Source organism: Rhipicephalus microplus, chromosome 1, assembly GCF_043290135.1.
Source record: "Rhipicephalus microplus isolate Deutch F79 chromosome 1, USDA_Rmic, whole genome shotgun sequence".
Lineage (NCBI taxonomy): Eukaryota > Metazoa > Arthropoda > Arachnida > Ixodida > Ixodidae > Rhipicephalus > Rhipicephalus microplus.
In genome coordinates this window covers 188,171,091-188,194,521 of record NC_134700.1, presented here as the reverse complement: position 1 = coordinate 188,194,521, position 23,431 = coordinate 188,171,091, and the positions used below count along the sequence as shown (strand labels likewise).

Genomic DNA, 23,431 nt, shown 5'->3' with positions numbered 1-23,431 from the left:
AACTCCATAAAAATGTACCTATAGGCACGTGTTAGTAGTATGCATTAAAGAGGCACGGGCTTTGCGTGATGGAATGATTCCATGCACATCAGAACGTCTCTTGTCGTGCTTAAAAAAATATCCATTGTATCTGCAGCTGTAATTACAGCAATGTTATTTTTCAGTTTCTATTTATTATACCAGTTTCCTGCTTCCTCTTTTTTTTTTTGATGTGCCATTGTATAAATCAAATAAATAGAAGTTCAAGTGGACACACAAAGTGAACGTACATTAATTTCACCATTGAGGTATATTCATGCACTACACTTCGACTGCGAGTTTCTTTCTTACATTGAGTATGGTCTCGATGCAGCACCTAGTAACTGCTTGCGCACAACTGGTTTTCACAATCTCAGCAAAACATCCACTTTTAGTTTACTAATTTAGACATCTCTTTGAATAGCATTATATCAGCAGTGTTCCTGCGTAGAAGAAAACGCTCTCAAATTTGAAGTTCGAATGTAAAATGGCCAAGTCCCACTGCTTTTTAACTGTTGACCTCTTCTGATCCATTTTCTAGGCTCAATGTCACAATGGAGACCAGAGTAGGCATGAGTAGGCAGTAGAACGATTATTACAGTATTCAGATTTGCTGCGATTAAAATTTAAAATATTAAAAATGTTGAACTATTCAAAATGAAGGACTAGATGTACATTAATCCACTTGCAATCTTTTGTAAATATTATTTCGCTGCAGTGAAGAAGTACTGAACTGTGAAAACAACTTGCCATGAAAAATCTGCACTGCCATGAAGCCCCACTTCAAGGTTAAATAAACATAATAACCTCAAATCGATTCATATTTTTTTTATTTTAAAACTTGCTATACTCGGTCATATGCCTTAAGTATACTAAATTTTAAAAGTAACATATTTTGCAAGTTATCATTTGCATTCGACCAAAAGTCAAATCCTGCTACTATTCAGGTTTCCTTTCACTTCCTTTGAACCAAAAAAAACTGGCATTTGATTTGCAGAGGCCTTGCTTCAATTTTTAAAAAGTATTGCACAAGTCAGCTAGGTCATGACAAATCTTCCAATTTTGTTTTATTATCTGGCATATACTATTTGAATTCCATTCAAAATTATTTAACCATGATCACTACTTGCTTCAAACCTAAAATTAACTATTTGCACAAGTCTAGACATGAGCTAACAGCTCATTGTCATGCTGATGAATGTCTCAAATGTAATTCAGAAGCAACTGCCTCTTTAGGACAATTAGTTCCTTCTTGCCATGCCTATAGGTGGTGCTGCCAAATAGATGTGGCTGGCAATCACTTTAGGGGGGCCTTGATGACACACTCTTTTACTGCAGCTTGCAGCATCATGGTAGCTCCTTAAGTGCATACTATTTAGGGCAGGCGATCTGACCATTATTTTTTCTTGAATCATTGGAACTGACCATTCATAAATTATATTTTTAAAAATTCATTAATGTACCTTTCGCCATACGCCACGCATATCGTACTCATGGTAGGTCTTGCCTTGCTTACTGCGGGAAACATTTCACTTGAGCATGATGGTCTATGACAAGAGTCGCAAATTGAACATTGTGTTCCAAGAAATCCAGGCCCCACTGCAGCCCAGCAAGCTCTATGGCCCAGCTGCTGCCAACCTCGTTGGACTGCAAATTGAGTATGTCTTTTTGTGATAAACACTTCAGATTGTAATGATTGATTGATTTGTGGGGTTTAACGTCCCAAAACCACCATAAGATTATGAGAGACGCCGTAGTGGAGGGCTCCGGAAATTTTGACCACCTGGGGTTCTTTAACGCGCACCCAGATCTGAGTACACGGGCCTACAACAACTTCAGATTGTAAACAATGCAAGCTTGTTAATATGTCATAGTAATGTCACAATAAGCCTGCACGCGACGTCAAAGAATAGTATCTCACTTTTCTCCACATCTAACAAGAAATATGTACCATTGTTGGCGCTATATTCAGGTGACTCCACTCGCCATTGCCCAGTGCGCTTTTTTTTCTATTCTGAGCACGTGGCAGTGAGAGCTCTTCTTCTCCTTGAGAGACCTAAAAATTATTAGTGCAATGAGCACCTCGTCTAAAAGCAAACACAAAAATAATCCTCGTCCACTTCGCTTACTTGGCCAGTGGAAGGCCACAGGTGTACGTGCTATGTGGTAAAAAATGTCTGCTCACTCACAAATTGTACCTCCATTATCACAAGCATCCTCAGTGAAACAGCAGGACTGCTGTCTGAAAATGGCGCAGCTGCGCAAAGTTAGAAGTCAAGCATTAGCTGATGTAACTCAACATCTTGGCTGCACTAGCGCGATGTATAGCCCGACTGGCACAGGCTGTTAACCGTCATGTTCCCTCGCACGTGAAGGTCACTGTGCAAGGTAAGAGGCAGAGGCGGCATACAATCAGAAGGTCATCTGGATACTTTTCTTGAGTAAAGGAAATTTGCCTTTCTTGCGCACGTTTGTGTCTGTATTTTGTGGGGTTCTTGTTGTTTCAAAGAAAAACTGAACACACTGTGATTATTTTGGCATAGAGCCACATATGTCATGGAATATCCATGTGTATTTCTTAATGTAATTCTAGTATGCAACTCTCCGTAGCCCGGCAAGACAGTTAATCAAAGTCATTCAAGCCATCTTCGTTACAATCCTGAATGATGTTTTAACGCTCCTGTTCCTGTATGCTCATATTAACATGTGTACTTGCATGTGTCAACACTTCTCTGACAACGTACCTGTATATGTAATAATCAATTCGCCTAACCCGCCAGGTGGCACCAGTGATTGCCTACATCCAGCCAACATAGACATGGTCATTCGGTGATTCTGCATAGGACAGTGTGATGTCTCATGAAAACACCGGAAAAATATCAAAACAACATGTCTGTGGTCATATGAGGACGACCACTCATGCACATCCACAGCTATAGAAGCAGACGTACTGTCACCCCTAGAGGATGGCATGATACCCCGTATATAAGAGAAATTCAACAAACAAAATATGCAGTCTCACTGATTCACCACTGTAACTGACACGATATGTTAAACACAGAGCAAACTGTAGAGCCACAGTCATGCGTAGACTTCAAAATATTCTGGACCCACTACTTTTGCGTGCAAAATGCAGAATGTCACAAGCGTGGCCACTTCAATTCACAGGAACGTACCTATTGAAATAGTTTGAAGTTTGTTTGAGTGAAGTGTTTCACTGTACGTTTCTTTACATCTGCCTGCACGCCCCTGCTGCGCGTTGCCGGCAGCTCAATCACTTGCAGGCGCTGATCAAAAGTCTGTAGAAGGAGAGCGCTCACGCCTTGCGTTTTCTGTGGAGGATCATCCGAGCAATCAGGTGCAGAGTCTACAGAACCACTAAAAAAAATATATGATCTTGAAACAGATATGCCGAACAATTCAGCCTGCATAATTTTGCATGATACGGGTGGCTGGTGTGTACCTGCTGGATTATCAACGGATGAAGTCTGATTTGAAGTGGTGCCCGGTATTCCTATTTCATCATTTTGACTGCCCAGCAATACTGCAAGAATCTGCAAGAACACAATACATGTTCATGTTGCAGCTCAGTGCACCAAAAATAGATTTGAGAAAGCTTTTATGTAAGAACATGTTGTATACAAAACATATGGCATCACTGCACATTCTTGAAATTATTGTGATATTATTTTGGGGTACCATATTTATTTTTTTTCTATGCAGTATGATATGTCATCACCTTCATTTCAATGTATGAATGCGTAGCGTGAATGCACAAATCAGCTCAGCACTATTGCGGTGACAAGCCCCATCCAGCACAGTGTACATTGCGAGTATCTGAAAAATGTCGTACGAGCTTGGCTCCTGAACAACAAACCTCGGGGTATGAATGCTTAGGTCCCAGGTGTGTGCTCACTGACATTTGCACGTTCTGAAGTATCTACTGCTATTAAACCTGTCATACAAGCAATGATAGGCATCGAGGAAACATTTATTGACATTGAGCGCTGCTATGCGAACACTTTACACTACGATTTTACTTGACCTGGTGGCACTCGATAGCAATCGAAGATCATGACGGCAATTCTATGTTGTCGTCTGCATCATCGTACGAGTGGTTGTCGTAACATCAGCAGCGATGATTCTCCATTTGTTACAAAAACATGACCATAGTCAGGTTCAAACGAAACCACCAGAGCCAGGCTTCATTATCAACGAAAATGACTGTGTCACAGGTAATTTCGTTTGAACCTGGTAGGTGTTCTGTGGCGGCCCCTGCAGCCCGCACACCCTCCTCCATGATAGTCCGTGCCTCCCCAGGAACACTACCACTTTCCTCCCTCCCACGTTCCTGGCAATGACGTCAACTATCCGCATTTCCCTCTCTGCCGTCCTCCTTACCTGCGCTGCAAGAGCAGGAGAAGCTTGCTCGCTCATTCGCAGGCATAATCTAAGAGTTCGCGATAAATTTCGAATTTTAAATAAATCGCAAATTGAAAACCGCTTTAGTGTCCCTGCCTCCAGGTCAACCAACAACCGATATTCCTCGACCCAGTTTTCACTGCACGGCAGAAAGCTTGCCTTTCGTAGGGTTTATTTGCAGTATATATAGTTAATTCCAAAAGCTCGTAATTATTTTATAATTGGTATTTTTTTATCAGAAAGGCTCTAAACAGTCGTTACTAAGCTTTTCTGCCCTTTTGTCATCCCATGATGCCGTAATTCCATCGCAATTGCTAAACTGAAAGAAAATAGAAAGCTCTGAAAATGTGCAATAATGAAATGTATCTAAATCTCATACTTGACGGGCACTACGAATTTTTGCGACGGTTGATACATGAGTAATGACGTCCTGTGACGATTACGTGGAAGAATCAGGACCCTTTGAAGCAAAGTAAACTTAACTGCTCATTCTATTTGGGGTGACTGGGTAGACGGGTGTATTCTGAGCACGCGAGTTGCAAAAATAATGGATATAGGAAACAGTAACATAGAAGCATCAGACACTTTTTATTGAGCGGCCGCGCGTGCTTGCGCTGACATGAAGAGATCTGTACGGTGAATAACTATTTATTTATATATTTTTTTTCGTGAAGCAGTAGGGCAACAGTATGGAGTTATCATATAAGGGCCCCAGAAGTTTGGGGTGCCAAAGCCCTTTGCGTATGCACGTTTTGGATCAAGCAGGAGCGAAGAGTTTTCGAACGCTTTGGATACTCAGCCAATTCTTGTACACGCCACTTAGTGGGTGCCATCGCGTTTATCTGACGCAAAGCTTTTGGGGCAGACTTTCGGGCTCCCGCTAAATTTGAGAAATAGTGTTCTTAACGCAAAACCCAAACAAAGCTTAGGTTTTGCGCATGCGTAGTAGCCTTGACGCTATTTCTTTGGGGCCCCAAACTTTTTGGGTCCTCTAGGCCCTACTCAAAAATCCCCTAACACGGACAGAAACGTACAATTTTGTGTGTGCGTCTGTGTTATTGTTTCTTGCGCATTTTAAAATTTTAGCAAAACAACAGCGATGTGCCTTTCTTTTGTTTTCTCCTTGGTTTTTTTAAGTCCCAGACTAAATTCTCAGTTTCGGTTTCTTTTTCGTTTCCGTGTCAGTCCCATCGCGGTAAACATGAAGCCAATGCCTTCCAAGAATGGCTGATGTTTTCAATGGTATGTCGCTCTCACCTGATCCTGCATTTTCCTTTCCCTTGTTCCCAACTTTCCATCACTTATATGCAACATTATGTATTTAATCAGTGCGTACTACAATGGTTCGGGGTCTAAAGGTGAAGGTATATTGCTGATGAGCTGGCTTAGCACTGACTCAAAAACTGAGTCACCATAGATGTAATAATCAGCTGTCACCTCGGGACTTGTCGTATCACCAGACCGTTCTTTGTCCCTGTGCACGTATTCATCGCAAACGGACATTGTAACGTTTAATAATTCTCGCCGGACGTGTTTATATTGTTCAAAATAAAGTGTTTCTCCCGTTCTCGGACCAGCGTTTGTCCACTTCCACGGAATGACGTGTTTGTTTACATTCGCCGTGTCACTGACTTTTGAAGGCTGTCGTGGCAGTTCGTAGCGATAACATTAAGTATCGTTAATTACGTTTGACCACTCTGCACTGGCACGAAATGTCCTGACGGCATCGTCATGCAAGCATGTCATTCGTTGTTCTGCATGGTTTTGATCCGGCAAGGCAACGGTGCATAGTTGATAATCAAGCGTGAAATGTAAGTTTGACAGGATATGCGACCGGGACTTCCCACCAGTTATATTTTATTGCGTAGCGCAGGTCATGGAGCAGTTAATGCATTATGAAGTATATTACATAGATATTTCGCGAATGTCATTGCTTGTATTGTGCATGCCGAGTGTTAGCTTGCAGCACCTCTCTTTACTGCTAGCCCTATCCACTGAAGCTGCAGAACATTGTAACAAAACTTTGTTTGCCCCTCTTTTGCAGCGTGACCCTGAAGATGAAGTTCATTCGTAAGGCAATGTCTATGCGTGTTTTTGTGCCCAAGTTGTTGGGTGATGGTCGGCTTTGTCAGAGGTGATATGTTGCAAAAACAGCTTGCGCGTTTCCGAAGCACGTGGGAGCTTTATTTACGACGTGAGTGGTGCAAGGAAAGCTAGCGTATGTTTTTTTGCCATTACGTTCGTACTGCATAACAAAGGGTACGTTTCGAATGAGCAGTATGTAAAGTGCTTTGAGAATATGTACCTGTTCTTTATTATTATTCTTTTTTTCGTTAAATTTCAGCGTCCCTAACTTATGAAGTTGGGGCTGTAGAGTATGACGACTTCAAGCCATCTGAAGAACCTGTATATATACTGGGAACAAAGTACAGCACATTTCATGGTTGGTTATTCATGTTTTCATTATTCATGGTTATTCATTATTTATCATGGGTAGCATATTATTATGCTATAACTTATCTCACTTTATTGACGTCACCGTCTTAGGTCTCAGCTGGTTGAAATGCTGTGTCAACTTTTACTTGAGCACGCGGAGCAAGAAACAGTGATGTCAGACTAGTGATGGTGCCCATTATGTTCCTTTCTGTTCACCTTTGACATGGCTCGCAAACAAAAGAAAGTGCGGAAATCACAAAAGACTATGGGGGCAAACTGTGTTTTTTTTTGTGCTCTCCCACTCACTAATAAGATAGAGTCACGATTGCAGTCATCTTAAAGCACCGAGAACTTATGTGTGACTTCAAGTGAAAACTGTGTATATTATGGTGAAAACGAAAACTTTTCATTGGAGGCACTTGAAATTGGATTGCCTAAAGCATACCAGTTAAACTACCACAGTTCCTGTTAGTTTTCAGCTAACTTGCCGTAATGAAGTTAGTGCGGCATGGTGGCATAGAGCGTCCATTAAAGGGAATCTCCATTTAAGCATGGCTTTATTAGTTATGGCTCACAAAAGTTTGTGAACTTGTGCCAATAGTCATCATTGACTATCAGCTGTGTTAACTGCCACGGTTGTGTGGTGGTTACGATGTTCGCCTGCTGTCCAGGAGGTCACTGCTTCAAATCTGTCAGCAGCGGTCAAATTTTGATGGAGGTGAAATACTAGAAGCCTGCAGTGATGGGAGTGCTGCTACAATTGCTCCAAACTACTCCAAACGAGAATTGCTGCTTCAAGCAGTAATTTTTGTTTGTAATTGCTGGAAACCTGCTCCAAAATCACACCGAGAGAATGAGAATGATCAACTCTTACTGTTTGACCAATTCATAAGTCCTAAAGAAACTGAAAAGAAGCTGTGTTCTATCATCCATGTGTGCTAAAAGTGTGCAGCATTATTGGCTCTGATCAAACTTGTGCAACAAGAATTGGCATCTCAAGCATATAGCTCATTTGGCTGTTGTTGTTTTTTGTTTTGCTCTACTAGACATGCAGGCTAATGTGGTGAAATGTCTCAATGAGCAGCATTGCTTTTATCTCATACTGATTATCCACTGCTTATTAAGCAATAGTTGCGCGGGAATGTGGTTACTTCTAAAATGTGGCACTCAGATTTTCTGGTTTGATTTTATATTATTTATTTATTTAATAATACTGTCAACCCTCGCTTGAGGGTCATAACAGGGAGGGAGTACAATATGAGTACAAACAGAACACCTAAAGAAACCACTAAGCAATGAACACAGGAAAACAGAATGGGCAGTACTTCAACCATTACCGAAATAAGCATCAATTTCTCTGTCAAAAGTTTGCACATCGGTACTATTAATAACATGTTGGTACTATTAATAACATATCTGCCACAAAAACTAGTATTTTCAAGCATAACTCATTTCACAGATTATTTCTGACAACCTGCTATTGTTTGCTATGTGAAATGTACATTGATAGTTGTCTGTTGAATATATTTCATAAAGAAGCAGGTCACAGGATCTAATCCCGTCTGCGGCGGCTGCATTTTCGATGGAGGCAAAATGCTGTGGGTCCTGTGTTCAGATTTGGGTGCATGGTAAAGAATCACAGGTGTAGAAATTTCCGGAGCCCTCCACTACGGCATCTCTCATAATCATATGGTGGTTTTTGTATGTTAAACTCCACATATAATCAAGTCAATTATGTTTCATAAAGAATATCAATATTTACAAGACGCTTCAACAATGCTCCCAACTCCAATTAATGTATGGCAAACTTAATATCTGTTCCTAAAACACCAATAGCTGCTATGAACTAGTATTTTTTTTCTGCTCCAAAAACACTTATGGCTGCTCCAAAGCAGTACTTTTCTTGCTCCAAAGTATTCTCCGAAAAGTAAAAAGGCTTCCATCACTGAGCCTGTGTATTGTGTATAGTAGTGGCTTGTTACAGAAATCCTGATTTATGCAGCCCTAAGCTACGACATGACTTAGCCATATCCTGATTTTAACTAGCGATTCGGCAGCTAATATTATCAAGACCTATCCTATATGCATTGGCTGAAATGGACTATCGAATTACTGGAATACTACTCCTGTATTACTACAATTTGTAAAAGTTATAAACAGGCATGACTTCAGTTTAGTATATAATAAACATTTCATGTCTCATGAAGATGGACGAAAGACAAGTGTCAACTTGATGGTGAATTTTACTCAAAATAAAATGTATTCGGATATAACTCAAGTCTGGAGAGGCCCCACCTATAGATGACCGAAGCGCAGCAGTGGATCGACTGCGGCGATTAAAGAAATAGTCCCTCTCATGCCCCCTGTAATGCCGCCTGAAGTTGACACACCGGTTGTCCAGTTTATGACACCAGTCAGGATTGCATGTCAAATAGTGCAGGCTTGTGCGCATCTGCCTTAGCGGTGAACATTCCCAACTTCTAAAATTCTATCCAACAATCGGTACATATCTAGGCAAAAGGCCCCTGCACATACTGCACTGCAGATGAAAGCCATATCTTGTGTCACCTCGAATACGTGTCATGAAAATTAGTGGCAATTGGCAAGTGGTAAGAATTTTTTTTCTTTGCTCTCTAATGAGACAGTTGTGCCACTCATGCATACCTTCTTATTTCTTTTTTAATTTGCTGTACCAGTTTTATTTTTTTATCGTTAGACAGCCCAGCTACGCATTTTTTAATGTTGAAGTTTATTGTAACATCATTAAAACACAAGCGACTTGATTCATAAGTATTACAGAGGGAAGCCCCGAAGTAAGCTCTGTCAGGGGGACCTCCTAGCAATATTGTGTTGATTAAATATAGGGCAGGCAAATGGCGAGCAACAGAAAGATCTACATGCTTGAATGCACCCTTGTCATCGTTGAAAGTGTTTTAACTCGAATGGCCTGTGCAGCTCTCAAACCACTGCGAAGCTCATGAAAGCTGCAGATTTGTTCCAGCTGTGCTTCAACTATTTTACGTAGTGAAAATTTATGCCAAATTTTTTATTACTGCATCACACACATTCCACTGTATGCTTTTAGTCTGTCATGGCATTTGCAAGTGTGTAATTACAAATTGTGCCTCTGTTTGTTCCAGAACTTGATGACCTGAGGAGTAATATAACATCAAAGATCTGGCTGACCTATCGAAAGAACTTCCCATCAATTAGTGAGAAAAATTTGCTTGCTTTTTTTTCTTTTCAAATTGCATTTTGTATAGTTTCATGCTTGAGAGTTCTCTCATAAGGAGGGTGTGCTTTTTTTGACTCGTTGTACTTATCACTCAAGACTAGCCAAACATCAGGTAGTGATAAACGTCTTTGTTATCAGAGTTGTAAGTAACGCTCTATCGCTTGTTCTTAACTCTCCTCTTGTCAACTGCAAAATTCCAATTCTTGTGTATACTTTTTTTAGCGAGTAATGATTTCTAATTGAGTGCAGAGAAGCTTAAGATTTAAAAATTGTTGCTATGGAAGCAATATACCATTGATACTTGGTTTAACTAATTGATGGCCGTGCTTGTATTACCTCGTTTGATAGAGAAGCTTGTTAAATAAAAAAAAGGAACTTTTCAGACTATTTAACTTATGAAATTCTAATGTAGCGGCCCTCTAAAGCTGCTGTGACATTTTCTTTGTTACCAACACATGCCTGCATGTACATTTAGAAAGTCTGAGATGGTGGCCTGTATATGGGAGGCTCTATGTCTAGCTGATTCAGGCCATGTGAACAGGCACGTGAAACAATTGAAAGTTGCTGGTACGCAAAGAACAGGTGCACTGATTGTGTAAGCAGGTCATGCAGGAAAGTCGCAAGGAGACAATCAGTGCCATGGGTGTCATAAACCCTGAGATAACAAAAGAAACACCCCTGCCCCTAGCACCACCTCCTGCATAATTAGTGCTATAATGCAGCCTCATCAAAATAGTGCTGGGTGTGTGTCTAAGGCTTGTAGCTCTTCTAGAGTGATAGTTTTGGAGCACATGCATGAAACTAAACCCGACTATATCAAATTGGGAAGGAATGACAGCTTTTTAACTCTTATAGGGAAAAACTGCATAAATTTAGATTTGGTGGCCGAGTTAGTTTCTTTACTTTAGGTTGATGACATCACTGAATACTATCGGAACCTGCCAGCAAATAGTAATTTTCTCAATGCATTGGGAACTCTTTAAAATTGGGTCTCTTCAGATTCGGTCTTAACTGTAGTCAAGATAACTTGTAGCTCAACAGTCCTCTATAAAAAAAAATTTGATATGGTTCTGCGTAAGCTAGAAGGGACTAAACATTTTTGAACAAAGGTTGTTGCTTAGCCCACGTTACGACTAGTTGCCTTGCCTCGATTAGAAGCTAGGTTATGCTTACGGATCTGGCTCCCTGAACATTTTGTTGCACATAGGAACCGAAGAGAAAGGGCAGCATTTGTAATCCCCGCCATCGGATTAAAGAGGTCGAGCATCGTACACAAAATTACCCGAAAATTGAGGTGCGGTTGCGAGTAAAAGTTAATACCACATATGGCATAAATGTTATTCTCATCCTAGCCTAGGCATGCTGACAGTTGTGAGAAGGCATGGTGTGCATGTATCTGACAACTCTACGTAACTTACAGAGAGAGCTCCACAGTTTTAGGCTGTGCTAGGAGAATTTCTCGTTTTTGCTTATGCTCCAGTCTGTAGAGTTGCATTCTCATTTGCACATTTTTTTTTCGTGTGTGCCCTAACCTATGTACATACTTAAAAGTAAAAAAGCGACAATGACATGCTGGAATCAGTGACTTGCTTATCAGGAAATATAGGGAAAAACGGAGTATAGGTCGAATTTAAAAAAGATGCGATGAAAAGTCGACCCTAGTCTTATATACCGGTCTGTGAAATGTTAAAGAAACAAGTGTAAAATCAACAATGGGCAGCTGAAGTCAAAAGCCTCCATTGCCATCGTGAGCATCAGTACCGGCACCATTGGGCAAGGCTAGGCAAGGCCTACAGTGTTCTAGCAACGCCATTTCGCTTCATTTATTTTGCTCAGTCTGCTGTTTTTTTTTTTCTATATACTTCAGAAATAAGTTTTAGTCGACGGCAGTTTACGATAGGCTTTAAGAAAAAAAAGTTATCAAGTATGCTGAAGTGCACAGCAATCTGGCTGCACAACGGGAATTCAGTGCATTGGAGAAAAGCGTCTGATACTAGAGGAGTCAGAAGCAGCGCATCACGTCCTGCTGCAAAAAAAAAAAAAAAACAAACAAACCTTCATTTCGTGGACGGGCTGCAGGGCACCCCGAACTGAAAACGCTACTCGCCGAATTCGTCTGAGAGATTCATGCAAGGTTGCTATCCGTGACAGCAGAGTGCATCCGCATTAAAAGCTACTGAAGTAGCGTGCGACTTTGGCCTCACGAGGGCGCGATTCAAAGGCACGCCATTGTGGGTGCACCTATTTATGAAGCCAAAGGGCTTTGCGCTTAGGTGGCGTGCTTCCGTCTGCCAAAAACTGCCTGAATATTTCGATAACAGCCTGGTCGAGTACCAGTGCTTCGTCATCAGGCTTTGTCAACAGCGTTGCTACATGATGGAACACATTGGTAACGCTGGTGAAACTCCGATCTGATTCGATACGTCTTCATAGCAGACTATGACCACTAAAGGATCTAAAAAAAGGGGAGCTTTTGACAACGAGCGATGAGCATTCGCGATTTACTGTGATGCTTGCGTGCGCAGCCATTAGAAAGAAGCTGCCCCCGTTTCAGGAAAAAAGAGCTATTAAAAGAAGACTTTCCGCAGGATGTTATCGTGAGAGCCGAAGAAAAAGGGTTTTTCATGCTTGAGTGGATCAGGCTTTTGTGAAATTGGCAACCCGGTGTGCTTTTTCAGCGACCGAGCATGTTGGTACTTGACACATTTCGAAACTGCCTCACAGCCGATGTGAAGGAGCTCTGTCTGATGGCACGATGGACCTTGTCGTGATCCCTGGGGGACTAACTTAAATCTTCCAGCTACTGGTTGTAGTGCTCATTAAACCCTTCAAATATAGCGTTCACGAGCTCTGCAATGAATGCATGCTGGGTGACAATACCAAGACCTCCGCTAGCCGCTTACGATGTCCACCACTCACGACCGTTATTGCTGGGTGTCATCAGCTAAGAAATCCATCCCGGAAGAGGTGCTGCGCAAGTATTTCCGCAAGTGCTGCATGAGCAGTGCATTGGATGGAATGGAGGACGGTGCACTCCGGGACGTAACTAGTAACAAACAGAAATGCCGGACTCAAGTTCGGATGAATCTGAATGACAGCACTTTGTGGCCTTCTGGCGTTTAACTGCATAACATTAGTGTCGAAATTAAAAGAAGCAGCACCACTGTGCAGCTGGTTGCGTTGCATATTTATCAAAATAATGGTGCACCGTGATACTATGCAATTTTTAAAGATTTTTTTTTTCGGAGATTCAAAGGTAGGGGGTCTACCTATATTCTGGTCTGACCTATATTCCGGTTTTTACAGTAGCCTGTCCTAACATCATGATAATGAGGAGGAAGCTATTGTTATAAACAATCTCTGACTAGGCAGTTGCATCAGGTGTTCTCAATTCCATCTGCTAGTTACCGTGATTGCAAGATACCACCGTCCTCACTTCACTTGTCAACGTGTGCAGTGGCATGTCATTCGCTACAGTGAGTTTCTCTAGAGCAAATGTGCCAAGTGGCACTCTACTAGTGCCAGTATTTAATAAAATTGAGGGTCTCTGTTTAGACAGCTTGTACGTAACATTGTTTATTGTATCAAATTAAGGAGAGGAGCTTCGAACTTTTTTAACTGTTGCTGAAAATACACCCGAATCGAGGGCACATAATAAACCAATTGTATATGGAAGGTAGCTGTGTCAATCACCTCTAGATTTGTATGCCTGACCGCCATGGCCACAAGTACAAATTGTAAATTTCAGTAGGATTGAGGCTTATGGCTTAGAGCTATGACTGGGTAAACATCACCGTGTAATCCTAAACACCACTAGACACATTGCAGTCTTCTGGCAAGTAGTGTAAAGTTACGTAGTAGAAATAATATTGGTGTGTGCGGGTTCTTCTATTCTACAACTGTCCACTGTTGATGGTGTGATGATGTGAAGTGGGAGCTCTCGACATTGCTGGCACTTGCTCATTTGTCACATTCTGCAACATCAGGTGTTCAACAAAAATCCACAACAAAAAATCCCACGTTGCAGCCCTTCCAGCGATGCACCAAAGTCCTGCCCGGCTTGAACATTACACGAAGACTCCGCGGCTAGGACAACTTTACTCTTATAAGCGGCACTATAATGACAGCGCCTGTTTGGCACCATTGAGCTACGCCACACACAAACCACTCGAACCGCGACTCAAAATGACAAACAGCCCGCCTCAACACTCGTCACAAAGATCAAAATAGCGGCCTCATGTGTGAACTTGAGCCAGGTGATGGCTTGGCTGCTAATGGCTACAATACAGTAAGCTCGACTTGCTACACAAGCTGTAGGAAAACTCTAATGGAGACAGGAAAGAGAGCAGTTTCCTGTCTCCATTCTCGCTTTCTTTCAGCTTGCGCAGCAAGCCGATTTTTCAAGTATGGCCCCACCACAGTGGAACTTGAGCCAGGTGATGGCTTGGCTGCTAATGGCTACAATACAGTAAGCTCGACTTGCTACACAAGCTGTAGGAAAACTCTAATGGAGACAGGAAAGAGAGCAGTTTCCTGTCTCCATTCTCGCTTTCTTTCAGCTTGCGCAGCAAGCCGATTTTTCAAGTATGGCCCCACCACAGTGGTCTAGTGGCTAAGGTACTCGGCTGCTGACCCACAGGTCTTGGGACGAATTCCCAGCTGTGGTGACTGCATTTTCGATGGAGGCAAAAATGCTGTAAAACTGCTCAGATTTCGGTGCAAGTTAAAGAACCCCAGTTGGTCAAAATTTCTAGATTCCTCCACTATGGCATCTCTCATAATCGTATCGTGGTTTTGGGACATTAAACCCCACGTATCAATCAATTGAGTTTTTAAGCATGAACCAACTTGTCTGCAAAGAGGTATTACAATACAGTCTAGGTGGCGCTAAATGTGCACCACTTCTTTTATTGAAAAATGGCGTTCTTTTCAAAAAGCCAATGGCGTGCTTTTAAAGAAGCTTGAATCTAAGCCAACCGTGGAGTTTGATACAAGGAAATTTGAAAAAAAAAAAAAAAAAACTATCAGCCTAGGTACGAATGAATGCAGTATGACAAGCAAGTTAGTGTGTTGGTTTTAACAGAGTCGCAGTGGCTTGATCCTCATGCAAAAAATGCCTGCAATAAATTTTCAGACTCTCAGAACAGTTTTTCAACAAAATTTCAGTTCATGACCTTACGCACTCAAAATATTCATATAACTAGGAATTTTATACTATTTCATCCTTTCTTTTTTGTGGTGTGATGTCACATATAGTGACAAAAGTAGTGATAAGTGTTACATAATAAACAGTCAGATGAAAGAAAGTGGTTTGTAAATGTAGATTCTCATATTGAGCGGGCATCAAGCAAGGTGTTATGACTAGATATTACCTGTGTAGTCAAGGGTATCCACTTTGGATGTTCTACGTGCATGTTTTGTCTCCTTTTTAGAGGCTCTCCTCTAACCGCTTGTTGTTAAGCTTTCTTATGGAACATATTGTTAATGTTATGGAACAAGAAGCACTAGCTTATACGAACTGTTCTTAAGATTTGCCATTGCTATGCTGCAAACTAGATTCCAGTTGCTATAAAAAGTTTACTTTGTAGTTTTCTTTGCTTTTTTTCTGCCAGCTCCTTAGCTGGCATTTTCGGAAACAGCATTTCCTCCATGATTGTTGAGTCTTGTGCTTTAATCATAGGAGAAGGAATGTGTTTATGATTCCATTCTTTGCTTCTACTTGCGAGACCAGCAGCATGAGCTCTATGTAGCTTAGTTCAAACCTTACGCAACATGTATTTCAATGTCCTAAATATTTTTGTCATCGTAATTAAAAATATATGCATCTCAATGTTCGTACTGCTGCTAGTGTCCATCTACGTTGCATTTTAATCTCTCGCTTTGCAGCCCTCAGTGCTTCCTCATTGTGGCATTGTTCTTAGCTTTAGCTTCAAATTTGGTTTCGTAGCTAGTTCAATTTATATTACGGTGTAGCATGAGCTTTATTTGCTGCCACATACTGTTCAATTACTGCAATTTTGTTGCAAAATTGTGTGATTAGGAGGTGGGCAATAAATTGTTGTGTTTTTCTCATAGGTACGATGTGGCAGTGTTCTTTGTTCTTTATTGCGGACCAAGAGTGCTGTCGTAACATACGGTGTGTCGCTATTTACATATCCACAGGTGGCACAGACTACACTTCCGACACAGGCTGGGGATGTATGCTTCGGTGTGGCCAGATGGTAGTTGCCGAGGCTGTCATGCGACGGCACCTTGGAAAAGGTACTCTTTTTCACAGTTTCTATCCATTATTTTCTAAGCATAGTGTGTCTCCTCAAAAAGGGGCCGGTCATTACATTTACCCTCTGCATCTCTCAATGCGACATAACTGGGAGCATGTCGGCAACTTAGCATTTGATGTTCTCTGATCAAGCCACTTCAGTGCATTACACTCTGTGCAGTATAGCTTCATGTTTTGCACCATTCATGTCTTGCATAAACACCCGTTTTGTTTGTTTTGCTTTCACCATGTGGCAAGTGGCATGCTCGAGGAGCAATTTCGACAGTAATGCTACACTGTGCACCTTGATCGAATGGCTTTGATTGCACCAAGCTCGATGCGTGCCCACCTGTCGTGCAAGCCATCTCAGTTGTTCAGAAAATGGGATGTTGCTGACAGAGCTAGTATCTTTCAGACGACCTTGAAGGGGGTAAATAAGGGACATTGCTGCTTGTTAGGTATTGCCTGGACAATCTCTGGGATCCTGAAGTTTAAAGCAGCTGACCTGGACTTGCTGAAAAAAAAAATTAAGAAATTTCCCGGAAAAGCAATCGCAGGCAACTGATGCTTTTATGGCAAATACAAAATATGTTTTTTTCTCAGGGCATGGCACTGCTGCAACGTGTTTTGGACTTAAGTGTTTGATCAACTTTTATGAGCTGCTTGCAGTTATCCATTGCACTGCTACCTGCTCCATAAAGTTGCTTAGGTGTTTTGTGATAATGATGGCCTATGCAAGACTTTCTGCTGATTGAATGCATAGTGGTCATGGGAATATGTGCCACTGTACCATGTCTTGCACGATTGTTCAGGCATAATGCGTGCATTGCAATGTCATATAACGATGAACATTACCATATGGAACAAATGTTGTTGATTTCAGGTTGTTGTCTTGTATTGTTGGGGTTACAAACTGAAGCTTTTTTGTTCTTGTCGTGGGAAGTATGCAGGGGTAGAAGTGCTGCGCCGATTTCACCATTCTGCCCCAATCAGACCTGCTGCGCATAAACGGCAATATCCACAATAATGGTCGAGTGAAAGCGCAAAAACTCCGGAATCTAGCCAATTATTTTTCGTCGACCGAGCAACACTAAGAGTTGGCTACACAAAGGACACGGCTGCATCCATGTCCAGTGTAGTTCGATCACATGTTCAGTCATGATCATTTTGTAGCTTGGTTTATTCACGGAGCTTGCTAGTGCTCGTCTCATTGCTTTTTTCGTCGTGGTTTTCCCGCAAAAGTGGTGATACCAACATGAGTAACAGCCGATTGTCTGGTAATGCGGTGAAACCTCGATAATTTGTGCCAGCTGGCAGCGGGGCATGATGGTGCGCTCAACAGCAGCGCACATTTACAAGTACAAGGGTGCATCTCCTGACCTGCACCATCGCCAGCAGTAAACAAACACTGTACCACAGCAGATGTTGCCCAGAGTACCCACCAGAAAGTTTTTTTTGCCGAAGTGCTGAAGATACACAGGGCTGGCACTCTCGCACGATCGTGCGACAGCTTGCAGTGCAATGCCAAGGAGCATTTCGAAACTATCACAAGGTCCGGGATACGCAGCGGCTGAAATAGCGACAGAACAGACACTATTGGCTTTCCATGATACATATGTGCACATCTCAACGGCGATGTGATACTAAGCAACACCTGACAGTTCCATTGAAACTAGGAGCGGTTGCGAGGACTTGATCATCTTTTTCCCAGTTGCGTGCAGGGCAGCACAGGGGCGTAGCCAGGGGGTGGCAAACCGGGCACGTGCCCCCACCCCCTGAAATATTTTTTGCTGTGGCATGGAGAGCGAAAAAAGATTATTTTAAGAGTGCGGCCCTTTCGAAATAAAGGTGGCGCCCCCCTTCCTAGAGAAAAAATTGCTTGCTATGCGCCTGTCGCACCACCTATGCTGCTCACACTGTCGTTGCCGGACAGCTAGTTGTACCGTGCATGCGAATCTGCCCTGCGAATTGTTCGCCCCACTTTACTACACACCGAGCACAGATGAGCAGAGTAGGTTGTTTAATTAATTTGGGAATAACAATCTACAGTGACTCCAGGCCGGCCATCAAAGCCTTCGAACGGGGAGTTATCTCCGACCAGGCGTTACGTATCCTGCGCAATGCGGACCCGAGTGCCCTGAAGCACCACACTGCCATCTGGTTCCCCGCCCATCTCGGCCAGGTGACGGGTGCCCTATCCAACCTCAACGAGATCGCCCATGACGCAGCGCGCGCACTTACCGACCGCACCGCCACAGGGCAACCCCATCTTGCTGAGTTAGATACCAATCGGGATGCACCCATTACGTACAATGACATAACAAGGCACTTCTACATGGAACGCCGCATTTTTCCACCCCCACATCCGAAACTTAACAGACCGCAGGCATTAACCCTACGCCTATTACAGACACACACGTACCCAAACCTTGCCACGCTTCACGTTTATTATCCTCATGCATACCCTAGCGACACATGCCCATCATGTGGACACACAGCGACACTCGCACACATGCTCTGGGAGTGTAGAATAACTCCTCCCGACTCTACCTCAAGCAAGTGGGAGAGGTCCCTTAGGAGCTCACTTCTCGCCGACCAGCAAGCCCACGAAGCGGCCGCCAGGTACTCCCTGTCGGTCCCTACGTGGGAGACGCCCGCTACGCGCTAAGCGCGTCCTGCAGGACTGAAATAAAGTTTTTTCATTCCTTTCATAACAAACTTCCACCAAGTGAAGTGCACCGCAATTATTTAGCGATCATGAAAACAAAAGATGAGCATCGCTTATTCTTTGTTTCCTCCGAGTTATTTTTCTTCCAGAAGTCATGTTTAACGATGGAAATACGGACACACACACATTTGTAGGTAGTAAGTCTGGTCAGCTAATTAGTACTGAATGTTTGAAGGAAATCATTGCAATTTTTTTCCCAGAAATTATTTAGGTCAGCAATGATGCTTGACCCTAGGAAGTTGCTCCAAAACTAACTTGCATTACCCTAAAACAAATCTTTTGACGCTTCGAACCTGCTCCAATACTCCCATTTTACTATGCCGAAGCTGCTACTACTAAATAGAATTACCGTAATTACTCGAATTTAACGCGCACCTTTTTTCTGGTTAAGCGAGTTCTCAGATCGCATGCGCGTTAGAATCGAGTGCGAAAAAAAAAATACGGTCATTCTATTGCCATCGGCATTTCCAAAATGGCCGCCCCCTACGTGCGTCGGCATGGCGCGTCGGCCATTTCTGCCTATGTGTGTCCCATGTGCAGCACTTCGTACGTGTGCTGAGGAGTTTGTCATATTGTAGTGCATTAGCACCGACGGCATAGAAGGGCCGACTCCTAAAACTCGAGTGCACCACGATGCCGCTTTTTAAAAAAAAAGTCATCGTGTGTGCAGAAACAGACAGAAATTGGGCTGCATCGTGGTCGTTCGGAGTTCCCGAAACGTGCGTGCAGGACTGGCGGAAACAAAAGCAGAAGATTGTCAACAGCAAAGCTTCACGCAAAGGCTTCAGTGGACCACAGCGGGGTCGGTTTCCGCAAATTGAAGAACTGCTCGGCGAGTATGTGCTTGAGCAGCGAGCGGCCCGTGACGACAGAACTGCTCCAAGTGCGGGCTATGTGATTAGCCTTAGAAAAAGGTCTAACGTGGAGCCAGTTCAAAGCGAGCAGGTGCTGGCTAAATAACTTTACGAAGAGGAAAGGCTTTTCCCTCCGAAGGTGAACGGGCATATGCGAAAAGTTTTGCGGAGGAGTACGATGAAAAGCTTCACAGTTTTCAGAGGTTCGTCCTGAACTTGCGGCACAACAACGGCTCCCTGCTTGGGCAAATCGGGAATGCGGATCAGACGCCTCTTTACTTTGACATGCCTGGCACCACAACCGTCTAGAAGAAGGGGGCAAAGGAAGTTCGCGTGCTGACATCGGTCCACGGTAAAACTACAGTGACGGCAATGCTCTGTTACACGTCAGATGGGCACAAGCTTCCCCCGTACCTCATATTTAAATGGAAGACACTCTCGAAAGGAGTTGTTTTTTCGAGTGGTGTGATCACGCGGGCCCGGGAGAAAAATGGGTGCGCGTTGCAATTGATGCCTTACTTTTTTTTTTTTCGTCGTGGAAATCGGGTGCGCGTTACAATCGAGGGCGCGGTAGAATCGAGTAAATACGGTATTCCTGCTTTCTGAGCTGCTTCAGTACACTGAAGTACACCTTCACCCCTGAGTGTGTTTCCATGCGGCACTTACATCGAGCTGAGTGAGGAGCAAGTTGCTTGTTTCAGGGAATATAACATACGGAGTTTTACCGCTTTCGAAAACTACCGAGCTTTTGTCAATTTGTGTCGGCAGAATAATTGCGATAACTATGATTCTAATGTTAATGCATCGGGCCTTGCATTTTTTGGCAGTGTAAAGAGGCAATTGCCAAATGTGCCCCCTTGTTTAAAAAGAAAATTTTAATGCAGCTGTGCCTGGATCGAAAAAGTTCACCTCCACCACCACATAAAAAAAAAAGTTCAGCATATTAAAGGCAGAGTAAAGAGAAAAACTTTTTTTTCCGTATCAGTAAAGTGCAATTTTGCAATCCCAAATACACCATTGTTCCAAGAGATAATGCTTGGTAAGTGAGAAAACGTGCAAAAAGAAAGTGTGAATGGAGACGCCACATCGAAATTCCCCCACCAAACACCGCGACGTCATGCATTTTGACCGTGTTTACTAGGTCCTAACAAACAGTTTATAAGTGGTGAAATGGAAGCACCTTGCCATCTGTGGATGCTATAGACCTAGCATACGACGTTTCAAAAAATTTATTCGAGCTAATGCCACGAAAATACGAAAAAATACATATTGAAATTAGTGATGCAGTATGCAGAGATTTCGTCGAAAAATTTAAAAATGGAATTTCAATGTTGATTGTCTCCACTGATAATGAACTTACGATAGTGAAACATGTGGAAATAAAGTTTTCAGAGTGCAGTTTATCAAACTGAACCAAGTCATCGTTGCTCTTTCGTGCCACTTTAATTCACTGGCTCACGTATGCATTTCATTTTCAACTGGACTGCGATATTTTTGCCATTGTGCAGTAGTCACTAAAATTGCAGGTGTTCTAGTGAGTGTTTGTGTGATGTTAAGCATATCATCCTTTCTGTTTTGTCTGGCATAAGTTTGTTTTCGGGTATTAATGTATAATGTTCTAATGACCAGTGCATCTGTATTGCAGACTGGCAGTGGTCGCAAAGAACAAAAGACGAGAAATACCTGCGCATCCTTCGCATGTTTCAGGACAAGAAGAACTGCACCTACTCAATACACCAGATTGGTGAGTGCAGTGGTTGGTGTGAAGACATCAGTAGTGCTGTACTTCTGAGACTGATACATGGGTCTATTTTGCTAGACTTTTCCTCCTCCAGTCATGGAATACATTCGTAGACACTCTACACTTGTACATGCAGCTTTTGTTTCAGTTGTCAGTTAACATTAGAGTACATATCTTTTCATTCTGTTGGACCCCTTTACTCTGTAACTGAAGAAAACATGGTAATGATGAAGCCACGGTTTATGCCAGAGGCTAACGACTGCATCTTCAAAGGCAATCCTTTGGTGGCTAAACTTGCTACATAATACAGAGGACTCCTGCACATGTGCAGGGATGCTACCACATTAGTTTTCAGCCTTCACTTAAGCATACCGTTCTTACTCGCGTAGTGAACCCACTCGCATAATGAACCCACCCCCCACCTTGGTCATTAGAAAAAAAATTTACTTTTTAATGTATCTGTTCATTTTATTTTAGTGAGAGAGCCAGTGCTATTGTCGGTCGAAAGAACGTTAAATCACGCCGTTGTACATTCGACTCTCGTTAATACGAATTTCACAGGAACCACAAAAGAACTTTGAAATAAATTAACTTACAGTTAAGCAAAATGAACAATGAACAGCACTTTCATTGCTTCAAACCTGACAGTTCTTTAAGAAAATAGTCTGTCATTTTCTCTTGCCGAACCTGGCTGCGGCTAGCAAGTTTTCTAAGCACTACACATGTCGAAGCGTTTCTTCAGCATTGCATTCAACAAGATATAAAAACTGCAGTGCAAGAGCGAGATGAGCAGCAACATCAGTAGTCCTCGGTGGGGGTTTGTTTCTATGTCATCGTTCACTAGCCGAACCATCTGCACAATTTTGCTGTTCGAAAGTGGATCGAGTGTATCTATATTGCTGTCCAGGGCAATGAATTTTTCAAAACGGGCGTCACTAACAACTGCCCAAACCTACCATCGTCGAGTTTACCTGTATACACTAGATGAAATTCGAGGGCAAGTTAGGCTTAACGTCGTACTTTCGTGTGATGTCTTGCTTGGCAGTGCATCCCTGGTCAACTTCTTTCGAGATTTTTGACTTTTGCCTCCAGGTCAAGCGTTTGGTAGGGTCACAAGATGCCATTATCGAATGTTGCCATTACAACATTCAATATCAGCTGTGGCAACACGTGTAGAATCAACCAACAGCATGTTGGCGGGCTAGGTGGTGCATCACGCTCTGTTTGAACAGTGCAACTGCACGCATACAAAGCTGAACACGCAAACACACAAACAGCGCTGTGTGTGTGTTTGAGCGTTCTTCTCCCCGGGGGTCCAGTTGTGCTGTTCTAACTTCAACCAGACTTCAAGCCAGCCCGCCACAGAAGCACTCGACACATCATAGCGAAAGACCTAGTTAGCCGATGCGACCAATGCGATGCCCCAGCGTTGACCAAACAAGATAGCCACTTAATGAACCGTGGCGATAGCAACAACTGCACCCTTAGCGCAGTCCCACAGCCGTCTCGGCGTTCTTGGCACATGAAAAAATCCCCATAATATTGAAAAATTACGGCGGCCTCGAGGCCCTCGACTGAAATGTAACATCTAATTAACCAACATTACGGGCTTTTACCTTCAGACCGTCGAGAATTTTTTTTATAGGCATGCATGCAAAATTGATGGGACCACTTGTTGACTTCTAATTTACCGAAAATGCCAATTAAGTGACTTTGATGACTTTGAAAAAACGGGAGT

General features: G+C 42.7%; 1 protein-coding gene across 6 annotated transcripts in view; it reads left to right on the top strand.

Annotated features, from left to right (window-relative positions):
• The first annotated feature begins 5,532 nt into the window (after nt 1–5,532).
• The window catches only part of Atg4a (Autophagy-related 4a), a 57,366-nt gene continuing 39,467 nt past the window's right edge, over nt 5,533–23,431 (top strand). Inside the window, exons 1-5 of one of the 6 annotated variants that reach the window (XM_037430054.2) lie at nt 5,533–5,682; nt 6,785–6,883; nt 10,017–10,088; nt 16,274–16,372; nt 21,598–21,696. In XM_037430054.2, the coding sequence (XP_037285951.2) occupies nt 5,664–5,682; nt 6,785–6,883; nt 10,017–10,088; nt 16,274–16,372; nt 21,598–21,696 (388 nt within the window). In that variant the 5' untranslated portion in view covers nt 5,533–5,663. The other 5 variants (XM_075888828.1, XM_075888820.1, XM_075888845.1 and 2 more) reach the window with 5 other exon arrangements.